This window comes from Oncorhynchus nerka, linkage group LG21, assembly GCF_034236695.1.
Source record: "Oncorhynchus nerka isolate Pitt River linkage group LG21, Oner_Uvic_2.0, whole genome shotgun sequence".
NCBI classification, from domain to species: domain Eukaryota; kingdom Metazoa; phylum Chordata; class Actinopteri; order Salmoniformes; family Salmonidae; genus Oncorhynchus; species Oncorhynchus nerka.
In genome coordinates this window covers 20,243,048-20,270,769 of record NC_088416.1, presented here as the reverse complement: position 1 = coordinate 20,270,769, position 27,722 = coordinate 20,243,048, and the positions used below count along the sequence as shown (strand labels likewise).

The following is a 27,722-nucleotide window of genomic DNA, read 5'->3' as shown; positions in this document are numbered from 1 at the left end:
ATACTGTATGTGACACGTGTGTAATGGCCACCGCGAGAAGGGATTCATTCTAGTTGATGCCCACTTACAATGGATGGCTGTCATGTCATGTCTTACAGCAGGCTGTCCCTGATCACTGCTAAGGGATCACCTTGTAGATGAACACTGAATACACATCAAGCCTATTGTTGAACATCTGATTTCTGCAGGTCTAGTTTCCTAGGCCATAATCTCTCGAAAGCCTATGTACACTAAATGTAACTGCGACGTGATGAAAATGCTCCTGCACAAGTAATCAGGTCTATAAAAACATGGTACGTCCTCCCATCCATCCTCCCACTGCCCTGGCAGCTCTGTTGCTTTTATGGTTCTGCCATTTCCTTCCAGTTTCTCAGAAACGAGGAACACTAGTTAAACAAAACTGTTCTCTGGAAGTCCGCTAGCTAGACATGACAGCCCGTTGTTGTGCTGTGATTCTGATGTCGATGTCCCAAATAGCACCCTATTCCCTGTATAGTGCACTACTTTTGGCCAGAGCCCCTCATGGGCCAGTGTGGAAAATAGTGTTGACGGTGTTGGAAACTCTCAATAAGCAGTGAAAAAAAGTGTCTATCAATAAAAAGTGGGAAAAAAAGTGTTTGTTGTGAACTTTTAGAAGTGAGATTTTCACAGGGGTGGTTACTGTAACCATTTGTTACTAGTATCACCTTGTTACAGATTGGGACGACACAACGGCCATTTCAAAAGCCAATCCAACAGGAACCTGTCGACGGCAAGGTCTAATCACATGACTTGTGAGGGCCGAGGTCATGAAAGACTTAGCAATATGAACTTGTTTACGAGAGCCGAGGGCAGGCAGGAAACAGCAGTTAGAGCTGAAGAGAGAGAGAGAGAGCTGTGTTCGTGTTGCACCAGTGACGCACAGCTGAGTTTTACAGTCTCTTAGCTAGCTGAGCTACAAGAGGCCCGGGAGGAGGAGGAAGTGCACTGAAACCAAGGTGTTTCGGTTTTCGCATCAGGCAGCGTAAAACGTAGATGTATAAGTAATAGCTTGGGTATTACCGCAACCAAAGTGTGATAATTGTTTCCGTGTAGAAATAGCTCATTGACTCACCTCAGAGAGAATGAGGGTCTTTTCTGCTAATACTACATTTCTGTGTCAATTTTCAAATTCAGTGCCCTGTTGTCACCCAACATTCTCTTCTTCAATGTCGATCTGATCTGACATCATGTTTGGTGCTTCGTTCATACTTCCTGATTTGTGTGGCAGTTGCGAAGTCCGTTCTACAAATGTGTTACACTAAAAGTGAATTATGTTAAAGTGAGCCTAGCTGACTTTTGTGTTTTTTATTTTTTTAAATATTTTTTATTCCCAGTAGCAGATAAATAGTGGATGTGCGCTCCACACACACACCATTGTGACGTGTAAAATCTGTGCCATAGCAAGGATCCCCAATGGCATCGGTAGACTGAAACCTATTTCCCTGGCATTTAGTGTCTGTGTAACACTTTTAAGGCAGCTTCTGCCTGGCGAATGGCTTCTCCTGACGAAGTTGTGACCATTTGGCCCCCAAAATGGCTGCCGTCAGCGAGGAATGTCACTCTGGCTCAGTCTCCTCCAGGGCTGTTTTTGCTCTCGCACGTCGTGGCTAAAAGACCCAGAGGGGGAGAAAGAAGAGGAAAGGAGACCATGAAGAGACCCTTTTAAGACGGGCTTTAATCGTGTGTCCTACTTTTCTACCTTCTATCACGTTCATAATTTCCACTAATTACCTCTTCTCCGATGACAGCAAAGCTTTGCCGTTTTAGTTTTGAGCTCTCTTATGCTAACTATTTAGATGCACCCAGACTTTGAATAGACTTTTGCGGTTCTTCTGGTTGTCGTGTTCTTGTTTTTGTTTCTGCAGGATGGTCCCCGAGGGTTGTTTGGTCTCGGAGAGGAAGTACTAATGCCGCTGCCACAAAGGCTATTTTGCTCTCCTACTCCTCCTCTGCGTGGGAGAAAATGGCGTCTGTCTTTGGCTGGAAACACAGGGAGTTGGTTGTGAAGAGAGGCACTCCGGGTCAGGCTGAGGTGGAAAGAAAGAGACAGAAAACGAGAAAGCTCTTTTCTGTCTCTCTCTCTTCACGTCCCTTTGATAGTCCTCCACTGGCTAGAAGCCTGTGGAACTGTTAGAAAGAGAGAGAGCGAGTGTGAGGGAGAGAGCGAGCACACTGCCATCTCTGTTCTCTTTCACTCTCTCTCCTTCCCTCTTTTTTTTTGCTCATGAGATTTGTGCCTCTCCCTGTCCTCTCTGCCACTCTCTCCCACTCTTTCTCACTTTTCCTCCCCTCATTCCATCATTGTCTTTCTTTCTTTCTCTGCTGTCTCTGTCAACCTCCCTAGTTCTCTGTCAGTTAGTGCCACTGTCTCCCCTCCTCGCTTTGTCACCCCCCCCCCCCCCCTCTCTCTCCCCCTCGACACTCCTTTTTACTCAGCCCTCCTCTGACTTGTCCTCACTTAATCTCTCTCTCTCTCCTGCATCCACCTCACTGCGTATCCATTCAAAGCAACCATTTGAAAGAAAAAGTCTCATTGGAATCGCTGCCACCCTGCCTCTGGGTGTCAAACTCATCAAGCCCAGAAAGCCGACTCACTACTCCTGCATTATGTATGAGTTGTTGTGTATGCCTGGTGGGTCATTTTTTTTTCATGTGTTGGTAATTTTGTTCCCGATCCACAGGGTACAGGAGGGACCATTTCTTTTGCCACTTAGCGGGTCTGTGTGCGCTAGGTTAACTGTTTTCTAAATGGGATTCCTGGAGCTACACATTTAGCCACAAGCTGGGTGGTTGTGGAGGGGGAGAGGAAGGAGGGATGGGGGAATGGGGGAGGGAAGTAGAGATGCAGTGGTTTTGGGAGAGATCATGATCGTTTTGTTGTAACTGATGCTTTTGGGTGGGTCTTTCTCTCGCTCACTGGCATTTTAGTAGTTCAGTTAAAGTAGCTGTATGTTTGCTAGTAGCGGTAGGCTAGAAGCACTGGCAGTTGTCTCACTAACATAATAGTAACTGCAGAGTTCACAGTAAACACAACAGTAGGAGCTACTAGCAGCTGTGACCTCGGAGGCAGTGGCCAGTCTCCGTCAATGGGACAGAGAGGCTGAGACCGAGACAGTGCCCTGGGGGAAGGAGTAGAGATGCAGTGGTTTTGGGAGAGATCGTGATTGGGGGGGGCATGCCTTTGACCGTGACCCTTTTCCCTCCACACCGTTATGGACAGTGTAACGCCTGTGATTGGCCTCGGTCCAGCGGGCCAGAGAGAAATAAAGGACCTGTGAGAATCGAAAGGGCCGCGGGCATAATCAGGCTTTTACAGCTGCTAAAGCTGAGATGGAAGTGTATACTGTATGGAAACACCATACATACGTACATACATACATACATACATACATACATACGGTGGGGCAAAAAAGCATTTCTTTCCTTTACACGGAACAGTCATCCTGGTCTCTTTGCAGAAAAACAGCCCCAAAGCATGATGTTTCCACCCCCATGCTTCACAGTAGGTATAGTGTTATTTGGATGCAACTCAGCATTCTTTGTCCTCCAAACACGATGAGTTGAGTTTTTACCAAAAAGTTATATTTTGGTTTCATCTGACCATATGACATTCTACCAATCTTCTTCTGGATAATCCAAATGCTCTCTAGCAAACTTCAGACGGGCCTGGACATGTACTGGCTTAAGCAGGGGGACACGTCTGGCACTGCAGGATTTGAGTCCCTGGCGGCGTAGTGTGTTACTGATGGCAGGCTTTGTTACTTTGGTCCCAGCTCTCTGCATTCACTAGGTCCCCCCGTGTGGTTCTGGGATTTTTGCTCACCGTTCTTGTCATTTTGACCCCACGAGGTGAGATCTTGCGTGGAGCCCCAGATCGAGGGAGATTATCAGTGGTCTTGTATGTCTTCCATTTCCTAATAATTGCTCCCACAGTTGATTTCTTCAAACCAAGCTGCTTACCGATTGCAGATTCAGTCTTACCAGCCTGGTGCAGCTCTACAATTTTGTTTCTGGTGTCCTTTGACAGCTATTTGGTCTTGGCCATAGTGGAGTTTGGAGTGTGACTGTTTGAGGTTGTGGACAGGTGTCTTTTATACTGATAACAAGTTCAAACAGGTGCCATTAATACAGGTAACGAGTGAAGGACAGAGGAGCCTCTTAAAGAAGAAGTTACAGGTCTGTCAGAGCCAGAAATCTTGCTTATTTGTAGGTGACCAAATACTTATTTTCCACCATAATTTGCAAATAAATTCATTACAATTCCTAAAATGGGATTTTCTGGATTTTTTCCCCTCATTTTGTCTGTCATAGTTGAAGTGTACCTATGATGAAAATTACAGGCCTCTCTCGTATTTTTAAGTGGGAGAACTTGCACAATTGGTGGCTGACTTAATACTTTTTTGCCCCACTGTACATACATACATACATACATACATACAGTGGGGAGAACAAGTATTTGATACACTGCCAATTTTGCAGGTTTTCCTACTTACAAAGCATGTAGACGTCTGTAATTTTTATCATAGGTACACTTCAACTGTGAGAGAGGGAATCTAAAACAAAAATCTAGAAAATCACATTGTATGATTTTAAGTCATTAATTTGCATTTTATTGCATGACATAAGTATTTGATCACCTACCAACCAGTAAGAATTCCGTCTCTCACAGACCTGCTAGTTTTTATTTAAGAAGCCCTCCTGTTCTCCACTCATTACCTGTATTAACTGCACCTGTTTGAACTCGTTACCTGTATAAAAGACACCTGTCCACACACTCAATCAAACAGACTCCAACCTCTCCACAATGGCCAAGACCAGAGAGCTGTGTAAGGACATCAGGGATAAAATTGTACACCTGCACAAGGCTGGGGTGGGCTACAGGACAATAGGCAAGCAGCTTGGTGGGAAGGCAACAACTGTTGGCACAATTATTAGAAAATGGAAGAAGTTCAAGATGACGGTCAATAACCCTCGGTCTGGGGCTCCATGCAAGATCTCACCTCGTGGGGCATCAATGATCTTGAGGGATCAGCCCAGAACTACACGGCAGGACCAGGTCAATGACCTGAAGAGAGCTTGGACCACAGTCTCAAAGAAAACCATTAGTAACACACTACGCCGTCATGGATTAAAATCCTGCAGCGCACGCAAGGTCCCCCTGCTCAAGCCAGAGCATGTCCAGGCCCGTCTGAAGTTTGCCAATGACCATCTGGATGATCCAGAGGAGGAATGGAAGAAGGTCATGTGGTCTGATGAGACAAAAATAGAGCTTTTTGGTCTAAACTCTACTCGCTGTGTTTGGAGGAAGAAGGATGAGTACAACCCCAAGAACACCATCCCAACCGTGAAGCATGGAGGTGGAAACATCATTCTTTTGGGATGCTTTTCTGCAAAGGGGACAGAACGACTGCACCGTATTGAGGGGAGGATGGACGGGGCCATGTATTGCGAGATCTTGGCCAACAACTTCCTTCCCTCAGTAAGAGCATTGAAGATGGGTTGTGGCTGGGTCTTCCAGCATGACAACGACCCAAAACACACAGTCAGGGCAACTAAGGAGTGGCTCCGTAAGAAGCATCTCAAGGTCCTGGAGTGGCCTAGCCAGTCTCCAGACCTGAACCCAATAGAAAATCTTTGGAGGGAGCTGAAAGTCCGTATTGCCCAGCGACAGCCCCAAAACCTGAAGGATCTGGAGAAGGTCTGTATGGAGGAGTGGGCCAAAATCCCTGCTGCAGTGTGTGCAAACCTGGTCAAGAACTACAGGAAATGTATGATGTCTGTAATTGCAAACAAAGGTTTCTGTACCAAATATTAGGTTCTGCTTTTCTGATGTATCAAATACTTATGTCATGCAATCAAATGAATTACTTAAAAATCATACAATGTGATTTTCTGGATTTTTGTTTTAGATTCCGTCTCTCACAGTTGATGTGTACCTATGATAAAAAAGTATAGACCTCTACATGCTTTGTAAGTAGGAAACACTGACAATTTTGCAGATTATCAAATACTTGTTCTCCCCAGCATACATACATACATACATTGTAGTAACCGAATGTGTGGCCGGTTCTACAGCTAGTGTTTCCCTGTGACATAATGTGCAGTAATAGTCCCCTACCAGTGGACCACAATGGATCACACTGCTGATGGATAGATGGTACACTACAGTACACCAGCTGCAGGGTTATTTATGGGTGTTCATCTTTGAAAGGCTGCAGGCTGAGAATTGTCATGACCTCTAAAAGAGAGAAAGAAAGAGAGAGAGGCATAGCTCAATGGTTGCCCTGTTAGCGAGGGATTCACACACGCAGCCCTGTCAGCAGAAGTGTGTGTGTGTGTGTGTGTGTGTGTGTGTGTGTGTGTGTGTAGGTCTGAGAGAGAAAGGTGGAGACCATGTCTGTGTTCTTAATGTGTATCAGTGGCCGACTGGCCAGTATGTATGAGAGAGTCTTCGTATCTTTATGCAAGTGCGTGTAGTTATATATTTTGGTGTGTGTAAGCCCTCCTCCCTTCCTTATCTCTAAGCTGATTGGACGGTCTCTTGACAGCTAGGGTGCTCTGTGGCAGCAGTAGCAGAGCTGTTCGGTGATTGGTCCAGTGGCGGGTGCTGTCATAATTGGGGTGGTTGGTGACGTCAGTACTGCTCACTGGGTCAGCGTTGCGAGAAGGAAGGAGAGTAAAGAGGGGGGATGATGGAGGAGGAGGGAGCAGGGAGGGGACACTGCAGCATTCAGAACCTTCCAATGCATTTTCTTCCCAGGTTGTTTCACTCTCAGAAAGGAGGGAAGATGGAGAGAAGAGAGGAGACGTTCATGTGAACTCTCCCTCTTCTGCAGTAACACTACTGCTGGTAGTAGTCAGTCCAGGGCCTGCTATTTTGAATGGCAGTTGTGCAGAAGGAGTGTGGGGAAATTTCGGGGGGAGGCGTTTGACTGTTGTGGCTTCTGCTGTGTTGAATTCTTGGTGGGCAAGGCTTGTCGTTTTAAACGATGCCGCCAAGATAGAATGTGGTTAACTTCAAGGTGTTAGCAAGGCTCACACCGTTAGAAAGATTGATAACCGGCCTGCCAGTAAAACACTCAATTCCTTTTGGGAAACGGATAGTGTTCAACTCTGCACGTTGACTTGGTGGGTCGTTCTGACCTGCAGTACTGTCCACATTCATCATGGTGGAGGACCAGAAATAGACAGCTCAGGTACCTCACCGTTTCCAGCCAGATACACTCTCTCTCATATTTATATATTTTATATATAGGGCTGATAGCAGAAATGAAGAGTGCTCTATCCTTCTTCGTTTTCTCCCTCCCTCACTCCTGGTGAGAGGTAGTGTGTTATTAGAACAGAGGAAATGCTGCATTCCTCTCTCTCTCTCACCATTGTTGATTAGCAGGGAGGAGAGCGTCACTCCCTCTATTGCTCTCCTCCTCTCTCTCCCTCCCTCATCAACCCCACCCCCCACCCCTGTCTTTCCTCACACTCATTTTGTCCCTCCCTCAGCACATTTCTATTAGGTCCAATAATTTCTAGTGGTTGTGTCTGTGTGCCCCAGAAGGGTTAAACATATTGACAAGCGAATCCTCTGGGTTCTGTCTGTTGTGTGTGTCTTCCTGCAGAGATGAGAGAGAGCAGTGCAATGTGCTAACAGTGCAAAGCCCCATATCCACCATTCAATACTGTTATATTGGATATAAGAGTCATATTGAATGTTGATTGGACATGCGTTGATTATGTGACAGAGAAGATGGTGAATGATGGTGCTTGTCGGTAGGATGACTAGTCTATGATGGCTGTTTTGTGACGGCCATGATCGTTTTCACGTGACTGTGATTGTGCTGCCGAATGACTCGCGTTACCGAGTCTCACATTGAGCTGCATCACCTTATCCATCAACGGAGGGGTAGTACTCTGTCAACCGATACGCAGTGTAATTACAGGGACATGATGAGGGGGTAGCTTCCACCCCTGCCGCCTCTCCTCCTCATACAGCTGGGGTGTAAGTAAGTAGCCTTGCATGAGCTTTGGCTTCTGCGAGCCGGAATGCCTCATAGGCTCCTATCTCCTGTTTCCGTGGCGTGAGGAAGCTTGATGTGCAAGTACACCCCCTGGACAGGATGCTGGACTACCGCAGGACCTTATCCTCAATCTATCTCCTTAATGTTGAGTGCCAAGCAGAGACTCATCGGGTCCCATTTTTACAGTCTTTGTTAAGACTTGGCTGGGGATCGAACTCCCAACCTTCCAATCTCAGGGCGGACACTCCAGTTGGCCACGGAGTTGGCTACAGCTGGGGTGTATACCGTCATTTTGGGGCGGCAGGTAGCCTAGTGGTTAGAGCGTTGGGCCAGTAACCGAAAGGTTGCTGGATCGAATCTTCGAGTTGACGAGGTAAAAATCTGTCGTTCTGCCCCTGAACAAGGCAGCTAATCCACTGTTCCCCGGTAGGCCGTCATTGTAAATAAGAATTTGTTCTTAACTGACTTGTCTAGTTAAATAAAGGTTAAAAAATCAAATATGATTGGTTTATTGATTGGTGACCACTAAAATCAGCCATACTTCATGGGATCAATAACATTTATTTAAACTTTGATCCTTTAACCCCAAATGGGGTTTGGAACATAGGGAGATCTGTTGTCGTTTGTGGCCTCCAGGCTTGGGGTGACACATTTTTGGGAGGCAAAGCACTCTGTGACAAATGACCTTTTTACGTAATGTAAAACCAGAGGAGGTTAATTGAACAGGAAATTGAAAGTCGCTTCGTCCTCGATGGGCTCCGACCGAGTCGTTAGCCGTTAGTGCGGTTTAGCTACTATGTGTCATGCATTTGTCTGGTTTGAGCCCTGGTATGAATCGATATTCAAGTCAGCCAATATTAAATACTACAGTAAATAACTTGACACGTTATTTATATAAATGCTTTCCTTCAGCGTTTGAATCTTGCCCCGTGTCAGATTCTGTCTCAGACCTGGTCTGGTCTCAGCCCTGGTACCCTGCCCCTAGCAAGCTCCACGTGTCGATGACAATGACAGCCAGAAGCCCTGCAGCTAGTCTGCTCCCTCTCCTCTCCCTCCTCCTCCCTTCACAGAAAGAGGAGCGTCTATCCCTCCCTTCATCTGTTAGCCTGGGCTTGTAGGCCTACTATACAGGCTAGAATGTGAAAGGGAATGTGGGATATTCTCGTCTCATGTGGATTCAATCCCTTCAGCAGACCAGAGCTCGGTCTGTCATAAAAATAAAAAAAAGCCTACTGCTATTCTATATTGATAATGTGATTTAATAGAGGTGATTTAATATATAGTATTTCCTACGCTTCCTGCTCATCTAGCAGTTTGAGATGTTGTATGATGGAAATGGATCTAATGAATGATTTAGCTAGCTGAGAGTTTGGGCTACCTTTAATAACTCATGATTGAATAGCTCCTAGCTGCTAACCTGCCAGGCGTTTAACATACTATGACGTGCATGCCGTCTGACATATATCCCCACTCTTACATGGGGAAACTGCTGTCGTGCCTGCAGTGTTCCCCCGAAGACTACATTTCCTGCTGCTAATCTAATACTTTACAATGCCGTCTGATCGCAATGGTGCTAATGCATAGTCTGTGCTGGTGTCAATGACCTTGATAGCCAAAGGATGGCACATTACTGGAGCTAGCGTGGCTATCTCCGTGATGGCTAGCTATATAGCTAGTTGCTACGTTTACTGTAGATAACGTACATAGATCAGACTGATATGCACTGGCACACAGTATACTGTCGTTTGTGGCCTCCAGGCTTGGGGCGACACATTTTTGGGAGGCAAAGCACTCTGTGACAAATGACCTTTTTATGTCATGTAAAACCAGAGGAGGTTAATTGAACAGGAAATTGAAAGTCGCCTCTTCCCCGATGGGCTCCGACCGAGTCGTTAGCCGTTAGTGCGGTTTAGCTACTATGTGTCATGCATTTGTCTGGTTTGAGCCCTGGTATGAATCGATATTCAAGTCACAAAGTATCCTGCAGTGTTTAGAATTGTTTCTAGTTTCAGAGGATCTCTGTACACAGTATGTATATCTAATAGTTTTTGAAGCCATCTTTTGAGAATGCATCTAGGGAATGGTTTGATTTAGTCTCCATGTCGTTTACTGGCACGTCATCCTTCCACAATAGCCAGGGGGAGGGACTATGGCAGTCTATGGTAAGATGCCATAGTAAAATGATAACTGCTGTACAGTACAACCCGAGGATTTCGCAGAAAGGCACATGGGAGCGTTGTTGTATTTCAACTGTGAATGGTGGTTTTTCACATGCCAACTGGTGTGTGCATCTTTCTGAGTAGTTGAATTGACTAGAGCAGTGTGCTGTGTTTCTCTGTAGGCCTACTATACAGGTTAGAATGTACAATGCTTTAGCCCCGTGTTTCTCTGTAGGCCTACTATACAGGTTAGAATGTACAATGCTTTAGCCCCGTGTTTCTCTGTAGGCCTACTATACAGGTTAGAATGTACAATGCTTTAGCCCCGTGTTTCTCTGTAGGCCTACTATACAGGTTAGAATGTACAATGCTTTAGCCCCGTGTTTCTCTGTAGGCCTACTATACAGGTTAGAATGTACAATGCTTTAGCCCCGTGTTTCTCTGTAGGCCTACTATACAGGCTAGAATGTACAATGCTTTAGCCCCGTGTTTCTCTGTAGGCCTACTATACAGGCTAGAATGTACAATGCTTTAGCCCCGTGTTTCTCTGTAGGCCTACTATACAGGCTAGAATGTACAATGCTTTAGCCCTGTGTTTCTCTGTAGGCCTACTATACAGGCTAGAATGTACAATGCTTTAGCCCCGTGTTTCTCTGTAGGCCTACTATACAGGCTAGAATGTACAATGCTTTAGCCCCGTGTTTCTCTGTAGGCCTACTATACAGGCTAGAATGTACAATGCTTTTTAGCCCTGTGTTTCCCAACCGATGGGTTGCGGCGGATTTCTTTGGGTTGAGTCACGAGGCTGGGCGCTGGGTGTATGTTTTTGCTTTATTTGTGGCTTATAATTCATGGGAAACACCCAAAAGCTCTATTGAAGATACAGCTTTAAAACGTTTGGAAACATGCAAAGACACAGTCGCACACACACACACACACACACACACACACACACACACACACACACACACACACACACACACACACACACACACAGGAAGGGAAGACTCCCCCAGTCTGACAGTGGAAACACACACCGACACGCGCACACACACACACACACACAGGCCTGTCACAAGGGAGGTGGAACAGAAGCCGATCAGTATCAACCACTTCCTGTCGTCATGTTGTGCTTCCTGTCCCTCCCCAGTAGTGTCTGAAACTGTTCCAGAGTCAGTCTTGAGCGTATTCTACTGACTATAGACCTACGATACAGCGCTTGCACCACGGTGTGGCTGACGCCATAGCAACTCCTTAGCGACATGGATTTTTGCTGTTGTTGCCCATCACCCTTAGCTGTCAGGGGTAGTGACACATGAACCCCCTAGAGACATAAAGACAGACTGAGGCTAAGTGTGTGTGGTGTGTGCGCACGCACATCTAGACAGGAAAACGTCTTCATCAAAATACTCCCTCCTCACCCGCCCATCTCTCTCCCCCCCGCCTTCCTCCCGCTAAACCCCAGCAGCGTGGACCCCCCACACTGTTAAAACCAGCATGTCTCCTCAGGTTCATTATCAGATCACCAAGTGGATTATTTAGCTAGGCAAACAGCCTCCTCCTGCCCCTGCTGTGCTAGCCGTTAGGCATAACAACGTTAGCCTAGCGTGCTAAGGCAGCAATGTGCAATAGTGGCTGGGACAAAGTTGGCGTTATAATTTGGGATTTGAATTAAAGGCGTAGACCTGCTGTTTTCCCTTGAGCAACGTGTTTGAAAAAATAATAAAATGTACACTCAGCAAGGGAGGCTGCAAATTGGAAGATCTTGGCAGATTTGAACTGTGTTGCCTCCACATTATGCATGATGACGCCATTGCTGAGTCTACCTTTTTAAGCCAGATGCTGCCGTGCACGTGTCCAACTCATTCAATTGAGGGCCGAGTGTGCGTGTTTTCTCTCCTCCCTTGTACTTGATTGATGAATTAAGGCCACTAGTTAGTCAGGAACTCCCCTTCGCCTGGTCGCCTAGGTCTTAACTGAAAGGAAAAACCTAAAACCAGCAGACACCAGATCCTCCATGGAATGGGTTTGACCGCCCTGCTGAAGTGTTATTAAGATACTCTACATGTGGACATATTCATGCTCCTGTTGGGAGAATGGTGTCTGTGACTGGTAGTTTCTTCTCCCCCTCCCCGCTGCATTCTGTGTGTGTGTGTGTGTGTACAGTATTGTCAGTGACCTGCCTCTCATTGAAGGGGACAGTACAGAGCAGAGGCGAGGACGTCCTCTGTGACGAGCACTGTTAAGACCTGCTGTGTGTGACGATGATGCTCTCTCTCTCTCTCTCTCTGTCTCTGTCTCTGTCTCTCTCTCTCTGATTTTTAAGAGGGATAAACAAGTGATTGGCGATTTACACACAGCAGAAGGACAACATGGTGAATTAAGGGGTGAAGGAAAAATTATTGTAAAGTACAACGCCTAATCAAGACAAAAGGCTGATAGGCAGAGAATTTACTGGGATGAGGCTTTTACGTGGAATATCCAGATCTTTTTTTGGTTTTGAATTTGAAGGAGTTGAAGCTGTTGCAGTGTGCCTGGAGATGTTCTGGGAGACTGTTCCAAAGAAAACGGACCTCAGTAGGAGATGGGAAATTGACCTAGTCTTGTATGGAAACAGGGGGTGTGGGAGTCTGTGGCAGTAGTTGTGGACCCCTCTTCTCTCCACATTCCCCTCCCTCTATACCATCTCTCCCCCCTCTGCTGTGTTTCTCTTAGCCATTCTGGTGAGTATCACAATCGCTGCGGGTTGCCACGTGCTTTAATCACATGCATGAGCCCTATTGCCCAAACTGATTGCATTTATATGTCGTTTTTCTGTGAGGGATGCTGAAAATACTCTAGTCACGTTCCCGGTGTCCACAGGCCTGACTGAGAGCTGTGTGTGTCCATGGTAACCAGGTCAGCAGTGTCAAACATCGGCCCGCGTGCCCAATTTACATCGCTCTTAAGGCGCATGAAACCATTTGCTTCTTTTTTTAAAGGAAAAACAGCTTGTGAAATAAAACCTAGGCACACACTCTGCCCCGCCTCACTGGAGTCTAAACCGCTGACTGTGCCAGAGCTTTTACGTACACTCGTCCGTTGTGTTCGCCTGGCTCCAGCCAGCCACCACACCCCCTCCACCCCACCGCAGTACACATACAGCTGGGCGGAGCCAAGAGAGAAGGTACAGGCTATGCTATGGTTGTAATTGCTATGCTGTTAGCATTAGCGACATGCTATGCTGTTGCTAGCATAGTGCCAGCCACATGCCAGCTAAATCCTGTGGAATGGCTGAGAGGCAGGGACCGGGAGATGGTTAAACCCAGTGATCAGCCCAGCCACATTCCTCACTGTCTCTGCGTCCAAAATTGCACCCTATTCCCTATACTTTTGATCTAGGCCCATAGGAACGTTCGGGACGCAGTCACTTTCTACCCACCTCGCTCTCCCCTAAGTAACCTGCTAAAGGTAGGGGTCACCTTGAACCACAGATCTAGGTTCAGATTTAACCCTCGTTCTTCATCTCAACCGTTAGGGAGATTGATGGAATAATAGCTGATCCTGTATAAGTGGTTATGAACAGCTCCCACAAACTGAACACAACCAGGACATCTGTTTTATCCTCTATCCTTCTCCTCTCCTTCCTTCCTCATTTCCCCCCAACCCTCTCAATTTTCTTCTTTCTTTCTCTCTCTCACCCTGAATTGGGTTAGTCCATGGCAGTGTAAGAAATCTGTCTTCCCTACTACTTACTAAAGCTACACACCATTTAGAATACACTGTTTAGTAAGAACGAATGCAGTAAGCAACATACTAGGCTCATCCTACTGAGAATGTGTCATCTGACGCATAATTACGTTGATTCCCCGCCATTCGTTCATTTTGGTACAGCGCGTCCCCTCAGCTGATTACCAGCTAGCTGTTGTCAAACACACGTGGATCTCGAAAGACGATTATCTTCCTTGATAGTGTGCCGGGTATTCTACGAGATGAAAAGCCGGAAAATGAGTACGGCACCCTGGCATTTTAAAGCGTACTACATTTTCGAAATGTCACACTATAAAACGTTGTATTTTTGCATACCCAAAATACCCTAATATTTAGAATGCGAGTACGGGTATTCGGACATGGCCCGTGTGTCGCTCTCCCTGCCACAGCTGGCCACTTGTATCAATGTACAGCTCCAGGGGGACAGGACAAGCTGCCAGCTAGGGATGAGGACTTTCCAAACTGGTCAGAGCAGGGCCCAAAATTCAGACTTGGTCTCATACTATATACTGTACTATCAAAATGATTTATTCACATCTGTGTGCTATACAATAGCCTGCACATCTACATGGATACATTATCTGAAAATAGTTGGCTACTGTAACTGTCTTAGTCACTACAATAACTTCACTCTCATTTTTTTTACTGGTTTGCATTTGGCTGGTATTTTATGGCTGTGATATCATGCTGGGCAGCTGTGTTCATTTTCCACTGGTCATATCTGGATCTCTGAGGTCATCTGGAATCTTCTCTCTCTCTCTCTGTCTGTCCTCATTCTCATGTTGTATTTATGCTGGTAACCACTAACCATTTTATAATAGCAATAAGGCACCTCAAGGGTTTGTGGTATATGACCAATATACCATTGCTAAGGCTTGTATCCATAATATACTGAACAAAAATATAAACACAACATGCAACCATTTCAAGGATTTTACTGATTTAAAGTTCATATAAGAAAATCAGTCAATCGAAATAAATTCATTGTGCCCTAATCTATGGATTTCACATGGGTGACATAGGCCCACCCATTTGGGAGCCAGGCCCAGCCAATCAGAACGAGTTTTTCCCCCACAAAAGGGCTTTATTACAGACAGAAATACTACTGCGTTTAATCAGCAGTCCGGTTGGCTGGTTTCCGATGATCCCACAGGTGAAGAAGCCAGAAGTGGAAGTCCTGGGCTGGCGAGGTTATATGTGGTCTGCGGTTGTGAGGCCGGTTGGACACACTGCCAAATTCTCAGAAATGACATTGGCTTATGGCAGAGAAATTAACATTATATTATCTGGCAACAGCTCTGTTGGACATTCCTGCAGTCAGCATGTCAATTGCACGCCCCCCTGTGGCATTGTGTTGTGTGACTAAACTACATTTTAGTAGCCTTTATTTGTCCCCAGCACCAAGTGCACCTGTGTAATGATCAAGCTGTTTAATCGGCTTCTTGATGCCACACCTGTCAGGTGGATGGATTATCTTGGCAAAGTAGAAATGCTCACTACCAGAGAAATAAGCATTTTGTGCATATGTAAAATGTCTGGGATCTTTTATTTCAACTCATGAAACCAACACTTTTACATTTTGTTCAGTAATATATGCCATTTAGCAGACGCTTCTATCCAAAGTGACTTCCATTCATGCGCGCCTACATTTGACCTACGAGTGGTCCTGAGAATGGAACCCACTATACTGGCGTTGCAAACGTTATGCTCTACTAACTGAGCTACAGTAAAGACCACTCTCTTGTCTGTCCTCATTCTCGTGTTACAATCATAAGGTCCATTACAGCTCTGAAAGCCATTACTTAGCTTTTGCCCATAGTTTTAGTACAGCAAATGTATAATTGACTCTCTATAGGAAGATGGAGAGATTAGTATAGAGATCATTGAGCTGGTCAGCTTGTTCATATCGAGTGAGGGAGGGCGGGTATCTTTTATGTTTTTCCCGCTGTGGAAGCTTCCGCTGATTTTCGACCATATTGTCAAAGGTATTGTAGATGTATGTTTTCAGATGTCAAATAGTTCAATTAGATGTTCACTATTTAGCTGAGCAATACGCCACGACAGTGGAGACACTGAAAGCACACAGGTTTTTTTCAATGTGTGCCGTGCACGTTTTAAAAGGCGTGTGAGTGTTTGTGTGTACGTGCATATGCGTAAAATGAATTCCCCGAAGTCTAGACGGAGAGAGACGCTGAGACTGAAGAGAGAGAAACTGCCCTCTGACTGCAGCCTGGGGAGAGAGAGACAAAGAGAGATACGAGAGAGAAACTGGTGTCAAACTAACATTTGCTAAGCTGCGGGTTGCTATGGCGACGGGCACCATGTGACCACGGCGATGGTATTCACACGGAGTGGGGAAACTGTTGAGAGAGCGCAGGGCGAGAGATTCTTGAAAAGCAGAGAGTTGAGATTACAATGCATTTGATAAAATATTGATGCTCCTAGGCAGAGAGAGTGATGGGATATGTGTGGAGGAGGAAGGGGTCAAAAACAAGGTTGTGAAAGAAAGGGCCTAATGGATATTTTAAGGATTTGAATGGTTGTTTTATTTCTATTTTCTCTCACAGACCCAATCATTCCATCTCTCTCTCGCTTTAAGTATTCACATTCTTTGATATGGCAAGCTTAAAAACTGTACGTTCAGGAGTACAAATGTGCTTAACTCACATAAGTTGCATGGACTCTGCAATAATAGCGTTTTAACATTTTTTAGAATGACAACCTCGTCTCTATACCTCACACATACAATTATCTGTAAGGTCCCCAAGTCGAGCAGTGAATTTCAAACACAGATTCAACCACAAAGACCAGAGAGGTTTTCCAATGCCTCACAACGAAGGGCACCTTCTAGGTAGATGTTGTTGTTTTTTAACACACAAAAAAAAGACATTAAATATCCTTTTGAGCATGGTGAAGTTATTAATTACATTTTGGGTGGTGTATCGATTACACTCATTCACTACAAAGATAATATAGGCGTCCTTCCTAACTCCGTTGCTGGAGAGGAAGAATGAGGGCAATGGTGACTTTAAAACAGTTACAGAGTTGGATGGCTGTGACAGGAGAAAACAGAGGATGGAACAACAACATTGTAGTTACTCCGCAATACTAACCTAAATGTTAAGAGGTGAAAAGGAAACTTGTACAGAATACAAATATTCCAAAACGTGCACTAAAATAAAACTGCAAAAAAATGTGGCAAAGAAATTAACTTTATGTCTTGAAGACAAAGCGTTATGTTTGAGGCAAATCCAACACATCACTGGAGTGCGACTCTTCATATTTTCAAGCATGTAAGGCTGGACTAGGTGGTCATTTTTTTTTAGGATAAAAAATACACGGAATAGAGCTAAGCACAGGGAAAATCTTAGAGGAAAACCTGGTTCAGTCTGCTTTCCAACAAACACTGGGAAACAAATGTTTCTTTCAACAGAACAATAATCTAAAACACAAGGCCAAATATACACTGGAGTTGCTTACCAAGACGACATAGAATGTTTCTCGGTGGCCTAGTTACAGTTTTAACTTAATCGGCTTGAAAATCTATGGCAAGACTTCAAAATGGCTGTCTAGCAATGATCAACAACCAACTTGACAGAGCTTGAACAATTAAAAAAATAAAAAATAATTGCAAATATTGTACAATCCAGGTGTGCAAATCTCTTAGACTTACCCGGAAATACTCACAGCTGTAATCGCTGCCAAAGGTGATTCAAATATTGACTCTGGTGTGAATAGTTATGTAAATGAGTTATTTCTGTATTTATTTTTCAATAAATGAGCAAACATTTCTAAAAACTTGTTTTCACTTTGTCATTATGGGGTATTGTATGTAAAAACATATATAAATGTAATCCATTTTGAATTCAGGCTGTAACACAACAAGATGTGGAACAAGTCAAGCGGTATGAGTACGTTCTGAAAGAGAAAGGGGATACCTAGTCATTCGCACAACTGAATGCATTCCACCGAAAATGTGTCTTCTGCATCTAACCCGACACCTCTGAATCAGTCTGGTTGTAGTTATCTAATAGGTGGAGGGTAAAAACAGCATCTTCGCTGGCTGCTACATAGAGCCAATCATATGATATTATGTGTTAACACACCTCCGGTTTATGTGCTATAAAATGTCTTCCTTTTCTTATGCTCCCTGTGCTGTAACTTATCCAGAGCTGTCTTTAGGACGAAATGTTTCTGTATGTTAAACATCTGGGTGGCAGTGCTGGGTTTTCACCAGTTGAAATGAGCTGGTAAATCAGAGGCATAGTTTGTAGGCTTATTTTCCAGTTGGGGAGTGTTATGCAAATTATATGTAAATGAACCCCCCCCCCCATCAGTTAAATACATGTTGATTTTACGGTTGGGCTTAGTTAAGTGTGGCTTTGTGATAAGTAGTCCGTCTCTGGTGTAAAAGAAAGCTAACAAGTGTTGGTATTTTACTAGGGGTAGTGATCTGTCTTTCTCAGTAGTAAATATGAATCTTCTGCCTTTTTGGAGCAGAGGGGTGTGGCACAACGTTTCGCAGCCCTGAATAGAGCGGCTTTCGCTTGACAAGAAGACGCATCACACTCCTACACGTTATTTAGGTGTTATGTGTCATCTTGTTTTAAAAAAAAAAAATTGTCCTCTTTTGATGTTGAATCCTGCATTGTTGGGTAGTTATTAAGTTAAGCATTTCACTGTACTTTCACTGTACTAGTGTCCGGTCTAGGCTTCTTTTAGTAAGAGCTTATTGAAGCAGACAGTGTTCATGTCACTCTATGGAAAACTGAAACTTGAAGAGGAGATTTGAGGACTTGAACCAATGCTGAATTCCAAATCCTTATTTTTGCCTTCTCTTTCCTTCTCTGTCTGCCTCTCGCACAGTCAATCTGAATTTCCCCATAAAATACCACACGGCTTATTAAATTCTCCCCTGACCAGCTGATGAACTCAATTCCCTTGTTGCCTACTTTGAATTATTTCTCACATCTGTGCCTCATCTACCTTCTTTACTCTGCTCCTATGAGCACAAGGTGTTGAAAATGTCTTTCATCAAATTTTGGACTAGGCCACTAGGGGATTTGGGGTTAGAATTCTAGCAGTAGAAAATCATAAAGGTTGAGGGTTGTGTTTTATCCTTTTAACCTCAGCAAGAGAGTATCTACCTATTTATACGCGCTTGTGGATTACTGTTGTTGTTGTTAATTTGTTGGTGGTGGGTTTTTACTATGGAAATTAATGTATATGAATAATGTCGTCATGGCAACCTTGAATCAGATCAAATAACTGGATTAAAGATTCCTCCCAATTTATGATATGAATAATACATGTGAAACTCCGTGTGTGTGTGTGTGCGCACAAGTGCACGACCCCATTTCAAATATGAAACCTCATCCCTCTGAAAGCAGAACGTCCCCCCCCCAAAAAAACGCCATTACCTCTCCAGACCTGCCCGGACACCTATCTAATGCAGGACAGGAGGTTATGAAAAATACATCTCCCTGTTAAATATAAATCACCTGAGTAGCGCTAAAATACACCCCACCTAACCGCTCACTGGAGCACCCTCACCACTGCTCTCCACACCCACAAGTTGCCAGAGCAGCAGGGCACACCAACACCACCCAGAAGTATGTCCTCGCTGCCAGAGTGAATTTGGCTGGCTGCAGAGGGAGGAGAGAGGCCTTAAATGCACACACGAATGCACATGTGCACACACACACACACACACATACGCTCTCTCCTCTCCTCTCTCTAGCGCACTCACACACATTAAACTAGATAGACTTTATTAGGTTGGATGAGAAGCCATTAGCTCAGTGAGAAGCCATGAGGGTGTGTGTATGTATCAGCGGGCCGTATATAACACCACCCCTGTCTGTCTGGTTATTGGAGACGTCTCCTTCCGCCCTGTTTGCGCCTTGGCCGCCTGGCTCTCCTTTTAGCTCTGGGTAGAGGTCTGTATGTCTGTTAGCAGAGATTTTTAGGATCAGCTAACTCTTCCCGTAGTCTTATCCTTAACCATTAGTGGTGAAAATGCTAAACTGACCTTAAATCATTTTCTAGGGCAGGGGTTCCCAACCTTTGGGCAAGAGCACTGTTCATAACACAAACTGTTCACACCGGGTGCGCTCCCCACAGTTTGGGAATGACTCTCCTAGAGGAAATGTCTTCTCTATGGGAAACCTGTTGTGGTGTAAACCTTGTGTGTTGGTGAGTGTCGAACTGACCTATGACCTTTTTGTCTTCTCTTGGCAGGTGTTCACCACGTACTCCAACGAGGACTACGACCGGCGTAATGATGACGTGGACCCCATGGCGGCGTCGGCTGAGTACGAGCTGGAGAAAAGGGTGGAGAGACTGGACCTCTTCCCTGTGGAATTAGAGAAAGGTACAACCTGGTGGAATCTTCTAGAGCATTACAGAACATTGTTAGTCCTGCATGGCTCAGTCGATAGAGCCTGGCGCGTGCGACACCAAGGGCTGTGGGTTTGATTCCTGCTGGGGCCAATCATAGGGGCGGCAGGGTAGCCTAGTGGTTAGAGCGTTGGACTAGTAACCGAAAGGTTGCAAGTTCAAATCCCCAAGCTGACAAGGTACAAATCTGTTGTTCTGCCCCTGAGCAGGCAGTTTAACCCACTGTTCCTAGGCCGTCATTGAAAATAAGAATTTGTTCTAAGCTGACTTGCCTAGTTAAATAAAGGTTCAAAAAAAGAAAAAATACATTTTATGTATTTAAATATATTTTTTAAATGCAACCTTTATCAAAATCATATCAAATTTAATTGGTCACATACACATGGTTAGCAGATGTTATTGCGTTTGTAAAGAAATGTTTGTGCTTCTAGTTCAGATATTACTTGTTAGATATTGCTGCACTATTTAACAATTCCACAACAAACGCCTAATGGAATGGAATAAGAATATATAAATAAACTCAGCAAAAAAAGAAACGTCCTCTCACTGTCAACTGTGTTTATTTTCAGCAAAATTAACATTTGTAAATATTTGTATGAACATAACAAGATTCAACAACTGAGTTCCATAGACATGTGACTAGCAGAAATGGAATAATGTGTCTCTGAACAAAGGGGGATTTGCCAGTTCTTGCTGTGAGATGTTACCACCCTCTTCCACCAAGGCACCTGCAAGTTCCCAGACATTTCTGGGGGGAGTGGCCCTAGCCCTCACCCTCCGATCAAGCAGATCCTAGACATGCTCAATGGGATTGAGATCCGGGCTCTTCGCTGGCCATGGCAGAACACTGACATTCCTGTCTTGCAGGAAATCACGCACAGAACGAGCAGTATGGCTGGTGGCATTGTCTTTCTGGTGGGTCATGTCAGGGTGAGCTGGCAGGAAGGGTACCACATGAGGGAGGATGATGTCTTCCCTGTAACGCACAGCGTTGAGATTGCCTGCAATGACAACAAGCTCAGTCTGATGAAGCTGTGACACACCGCCCCAGACCATGACGGACCCGCCACCTCCAAATCGATCCCGCTCCAGGGTACAGGCCTTGGTGTAACCCTCTTTCCTTCGACGATAAACGCGAATCTGACCATTACTAGTGAGACAAAACCGCGACTCATCAGTGAAGAGCACTTTTTGACAGTCATGTCTGGTCCAGCGACTGTGGGGTTTGTGCCCATAGGCGACGTTGTTGCCGGTTATGTCTGGTGAGGACCTGCCTTACAACAGGCCTACACGCCCTCAGTCCAGCCTCTCTCAGCCTATTGCGGACAGCCTGAGCACTGATGGATGGATTGTGCGTTCCTGGTGTAACTCAGGCAGTTGTTGTTGCCATCCTATATCTGTCCCGCAGGTGTGATGTTCAGATGTACCAATCCTCTGCAGGTGTTGTTACACGTGGTCTGCCACTGCGAGGACGATCAGCTGTCCGTCATGTCTCCCTGTAGCGGCCTTAGGCGTCTCACAGTATGGACATTGCAATTCATTTCCCTGGCCACATCTGCAGTCCTCATTCCTCCTTGCAGCATGCCTAAGGCACGTTCACGCAGATGAGCAGGGACCCTGGGCATCTTTCTTTTGGTATTTTTCAGAGTCAGTAAAAAAGCCTCTTTATAGTGTCCTAAGTTTTCATAACCGTGACCTTAATTGCCTGCCGTCTGTAAGCTGTTAGAGTCTTAACGACCGTTCCACAGGTGCATGTTCATTAATTGTTTGTGGTTCATTGAACAGTCATGGGAAACTGTGTTTAAACGCTTTACAATGAAGATCTGTGAAGTTATTTGGATTTTTACGAATTATCTTTGAAAGACAGTGTCCTGAAAAAGGGAAGTTTCTTTTTTATATGCATGATCAATGACAGAGGCTAAGTAAAATAGGCTAAGATGGAATAGATGGTATAGAATATACACTTCCGTTCATAGTTTGGGGTCACTTAGAAATGATCAGAAATACAGTAGTCATTGTTAATGTTGTAAATGACTATTGTAGCTGGAATTTTAAAAAATATATACAAATTCTTAGAAAAATGTAAATGGCATATCTACATAGGCGTACAGAGGCAGATTTATCAGCAACCATCACTCCTGTGTTCCAATGGCACGTTGTGTTAGCTAATCATGTTAAAAGGCTAATTGATCATTAGAAATCCCTTTCGCAGTTATGTTAGCAAAGCTGAAAAATTGTTGTGCTGATTTATAGAAGCAATACAACTGGCCTTCTTTAGACTAGTTGAGTGTCTGGAGCATCTGCATTTGTGGGTTCGATTGCAGGCTCAAAATGGCCAGAAACAAAGACCTTTCTTCTGAAACTCTTCAGTCTATTCTTGTTCTGAGAAATTAAGGCTATTCCATGTGAGAAATTGCCAAGAAACTTGAGATAAAAGCTGTTTTTCAGTCTCTTGGTCCCAGCTTTGATGCACCTGTACTGACCTCGCCTTCTGGATGGTAGCGGGGTGAACAGGCAGTGGCTCGGTTGGTTGTTGTCCTTGATGATGTCCTGTGACATCGGGTGCTGTAGGTGTCCTGGAGGGCAGGTAGTTTGCCCCCGGTAATGCGTTGTGCAGACTGCACCACCCTCTGGCGAGCCCTGCAGTTGTGGGCCGGGGGCAAAGTTGCCGAGATTGCCGTATCAGTCGGTGATACAGCCCGACAGGATGCTCTCAATTGTGCATCTGTAAAAGTTTGTGATGGTTTTGGGTGACAAGCCACATTTCTTCAGCCTCCTGACTAGGCAAGTCAGTTAAGACCAAATTCTTATTTATAATGACTGCCTACCCCGGGCCAAACTCTGACGACGCTTGGCTAATTTGCGCTGCCCAATGGGACTCCCAATCACGCCCGGATGTGATACAGCCTGGAATCAAACCAGAGACTGTAGTGACGCCTCTTGCACCGAGATAAAAAAATAAAAAAATAAAAAACATTTAACCAGGCAGATGCAGTGCCTTAGACCGCTGCGCCACTACGCTGTCGCTTTGGAGTTCAATAGCATAAACCAATACAACAGAAAGACGACTAGAGAGAGAATTAACTGTAAACATTTAACTCTAACTATTAAAGTTACAACTAGTAGCTAAACATTTTCAGTGAAGTCTGTAGTTTCCATTAAATTGCTTCAACTAGCTAGTTGAAGTCTTTGAGTAACCTTTTACTTTTTTTTCTCACAAATCTGCTAGCCGCATATATTTACATGACGATGAAACACCTTAGTGGTCACTAAGTGCTAAGTGGTCGCTAATGAATTCGGAGTCGCCCGTTATCTCCTTATTGGATTTATATTACACTAAATTAGCAGTGGCTAATTGGGTTCTAATATGGATAATGGCGTAGTAGTTTTAGCTAGCTACTCTATCTTTAAGTCAAGGTCCCCCATTTTATTCCCTTACATCTGGACGGTAACATTTATGAGGTTAGAGTTCAGGTGGGCCTTCTCGCTTCAGCAAACAAAGGAAAGGAGGGGTGCTCAACAACAATGACAAAAATCATGAGAATGGCTTACCAAGAAAAACTTCCAAAAGGATGAATTCAAGGTAAAAAGGAGTTGGAGCACTAAAACAAAAAAAGAGCAGAGATTGATTTATTTTTTCTCTCACTTTAATCCATTGTACGAACAGGTGACTGACGTTTCGACGTCAAGCTGACGTCTTCCGCGGAGTGACCTGACCATTGCACTTAGCTCCTATTTCTAGCCTAGTGGCCTATTGAGACACAACAATGGATCCTGTACAATGGATTAAAGTGAGCAAAAATATAAATCTGCCTTTTTTTGTTGAGTGCTCCAACTCCTTTTTACCTTGAATTAGACATTTGTAAAGGTTTTTCTTGGTAAGTCATTCTCATATTCATGAGGTTATTGTAGTATTTGATTAAATACAATTTCCCCATATCCTATCCCCTCCTCTCCACAGATGGGGACGGTCTAGGGATCAGCATCATCGGCATGGGTGCCGGGGCTGACATGGGTCTGGAGAAACTGGGCATCTTCGTCAAGACGGTCACTGACGGAGGAGCTGCGCACAGAGATGAAAGGTTCTGAACAATCTGTGTTTCAGCAGTGTATCCAAAAATGGTGTTTTTCCCTTGCTCCTTGTCCTCTTTTCCCATTGTTCACTATCACTCCCCCCCCCGTGCAGGATCCAGGTGAATGACCTGATTGTGGAGGTGGACGGGACCAGTCTGGTGGGCGTGACCCAGGCCTTTGCTGCCTCCGTCCTCAGGAACACTACCGGCACTGTCAAGTAAGAACCCTCACCCAATAGCTGTCAATAAACACTAGGTTTCAACATCAAGCTATTGGTACATATTGTGTATTTACTGCACTCTGGTCAAAATCTGTCATGAGAAACTAAGCATGGGATTGGAAGGAAGGGGGTCTAGATACAGAACTTTATGAAGACTGGTGATAGGGAACCAAACACACTATTGCTCCCAAATAATTCCACCTCCCTTCAGACCAGATCACAATCGGGATCCCCCTCTCCCCATTCCCCCCTAGGGCTAGGCGGTATACCTTATTTTATGATATACCGGTATTGATGCAGGGACAGATTTGGGTTTTTACTTGACCTTCTATACCGTTATTTGAATGTTTTGTTAAATGTTACGCTGTGTGTAACATCCATTTTGTTAGTTTACTTCGCTACTTTTAGTCATCTCTCTCACTCTTTCTCTCCGTGCCACTTTCCACAGACCTAGCCACGCCCCTGTCACTCAAGGAGCGCATTTGATGTTCCTCAACTAAGAGGTCTGCATGGTCAATGCAGCACATGCAACAATGTTGATGACATCAATGCTGTTTTCATTTTGCTTCTTAATATAAATCCACTAGCATTCTATATTGACACTATTCGTTTGTGTTTCTTACATCAGCAAACAGCTAGTTTGTATTTTCTTAGCAAGTTGCCCTAAATCTTGTGAGATGCTAATTGTTAGCCGCTAATGCTAATAGCTAGGTACTGAGTAAGAGCAAACGTAGCTAGCTAATACAGCCTGATAATACCAGTAATGGTGTAGACCTAAATCGGCATGTTGTTTGTGCAACAGTATCGTCTAAATCAAAGAGGAATATGCAAAGCAAGAATGTTAGCTACATGAAGTAGCTAAAATTAAAACATGCAATGTCGCCAAAGCTGATAGGGTCCCCTAGGAAACACTTATCAATAATTTAGTTCCTATCCTGTCACAATAACTCCTCCCTGGCATTTTAATTCGTTGGAATTTCAAACAACACTGTATTCAAAGTGCCCACTATTATATTCTAGCTATAGAATTAGAATAGTCATTCTATTTCCATGATTCCAACAGTTTTGCTCTAATTCGCAAGTCAAATCGCAATTGCAACATTTGGTTAAAAATAAATCCTAGATTATTTGCCCATATCGTGCAACCCTACGTGGCAGTGTGGAAATTATCCCAATTGAGCAGTGGTGTAAAGTACCTAAGTAAAAAATATTTTCGGGTACTATTTGAGTTTTTTTTTTTTTTTTTTTGTATCTTTACTATTTTTTGGTGTGACAACTTTTACTTTTACTTCACTACATTCCTAAAGAAAATACTGTACTTTTTACTCCATACATTTTCCCTGACACCTAAGAGTACTCGTTACATTTTGAATGCTTAGCAGGACAGGAAAATGTTCCAATTTACGCACTTGTCAAGAGAACATCCCTGGTCATCTACTGCCTCTGATCTGAAGGACTCACTAAACACAAATGCTTTGTTTATCAATTATATCTGAGTGTTGGAGTGTGTGTGCCCCTGGATATCTGTAAATAAAAAAGAAAATGGTGCCATCTGGTTTGCTTAATATAAGGAATTTGAAATTATTTATACATTTACTTTTGATACTTAAGTATATTTAAAACCAAATACTTTTAGACTTTTACTCAAGTAGTATTTTACTGGGTGAATTTCACTTTTCACTTTTGCTTAATTTTCTATTAGCGTATCTTTACTTTTACTCAAGTATGACAATTGGGTACTTTTTCCACCAATGCAATTGAGTGCAGGAAATGCAGAAATTATAAAAGTACTGACATTTGTTTTGGTTGAATTGAACAGTATAAAGCAATCAGAATGGAGAAAGACTCATTGAAATCACTTAGAATGTATATGTTGCCACCCTAGGCTCACTCACTACTCATAAAGCAAATGTAGAACTTTTACTATTCAAAAACAAAAAATACCATCATTACCGTCCAATTTTTTTAAAAATACTGTGATATAATATTTTGGCCATATCGCCCTGTCCTATTCCCCCCTCATCCCTCTCCTGTATTTTTAACTGCCTGTGGGGGTCCTTGTGTTATTTGGCAGGGCAGTTTGACTGTAGTGTAGCTAGAGGCGAGCAGAGACGTCTCTCCCTGTCTTCACATCACAGCCACCCAGAGATGGGAGAGCCTGATTAATACATGAGCCTGGATCCCAGGGAGATAGTGGAGAGGACGGTGAGGGAGTGGCGAAGCTATTTATAAAACAGCCTGGTCCAACCTGATTCTCGGACCAAGCTCAGGTTGCTGTCTAACACTACGGACTGTAACCAAAGGAGGGGGGATGCCCCACTAATGTCATCGCCTACCCAATCTGACTTTTGTCTCCCTTTGTGGAAGCACCTTTTTTCAAAGTGAATTTCCCACCTATTGTTCAGTTTTGTACCCATTTTAATTGTCTCTAGACAATCTCTGTGGAGAATGCTGGTGTTTGACCTCATCCAAAGTCGGATGGGTTTGTAAAGATGATGGCAGGGGGGATACTTGCAGATTCACACGTACAGATGGTTCCAGACTAGGCCTGGTTGTTTTCCACGTCGCCTCATGTCCTGCAGGCTGGATGGATGGAGAGTGTCTCTGAGCGTGTGAATATTCATTGATTAGCATCTGTCGATCATCCTCACAGGCTGCTGAGGGGTTGCACTGACAGGTGGTGATGTTTTGATTGGTCCAAAATTAGAAGCGCCGTCTTTTTGGTGAATATGATTCAGCATAGTCACAGAAAATAGATGGTGTGGTTTGCTTTGAAAATGCTGGCGAGGTTAGGCGTCATATTTGCTTGGAATCTTTTTCCGTGTACAGCTTGGCTTTTCCACATAGTGGTTAGATTCCTAGCCACAATTTCTTCCGCCCTTTTGACCACCACTGAGTTATTTCTCCTCGGGCAACTGAGGGGGCCTCTAGTGGGTTCTTAACCCTCACACACTCACAACAGTATCACAGACCCCCCCCCGCCGCCGCTCACACTGGATGCCACAGTGGTGCCGGCGGTCGTGTTGAGTTAAGTAGCTACCGCTCTCTTAGGTCTCATTGAGCAATTGTGTTAGTCTAGTCTCTCGC

At 44.4% G+C, this 27,722-nt stretch overlaps 1 protein-coding gene across 2 annotated transcripts in view; it reads left to right on the top strand.

The window, feature by feature from the left end:
- The window catches only part of ppp1r9ba (protein phosphatase 1, regulatory subunit 9Ba), a 68,000-nt gene that overhangs the window by 22,620 nt on the left and 17,658 nt on the right, over positions 1-27,722 (top strand). For both annotated transcript variants that reach the window (XM_029625199.2, XM_029625198.2), the window contains exons 3-5: positions 20,183-20,315; positions 24,303-24,423; positions 24,528-24,632. In XM_029625199.2, the coding sequence (XP_029481059.2) occupies positions 20,183-20,315; positions 24,303-24,423; positions 24,528-24,632 (359 nt within the window). The remainder of the gene's footprint in view (positions 1-20,182; positions 20,316-24,302; positions 24,424-24,527; positions 24,633-27,722) is intronic.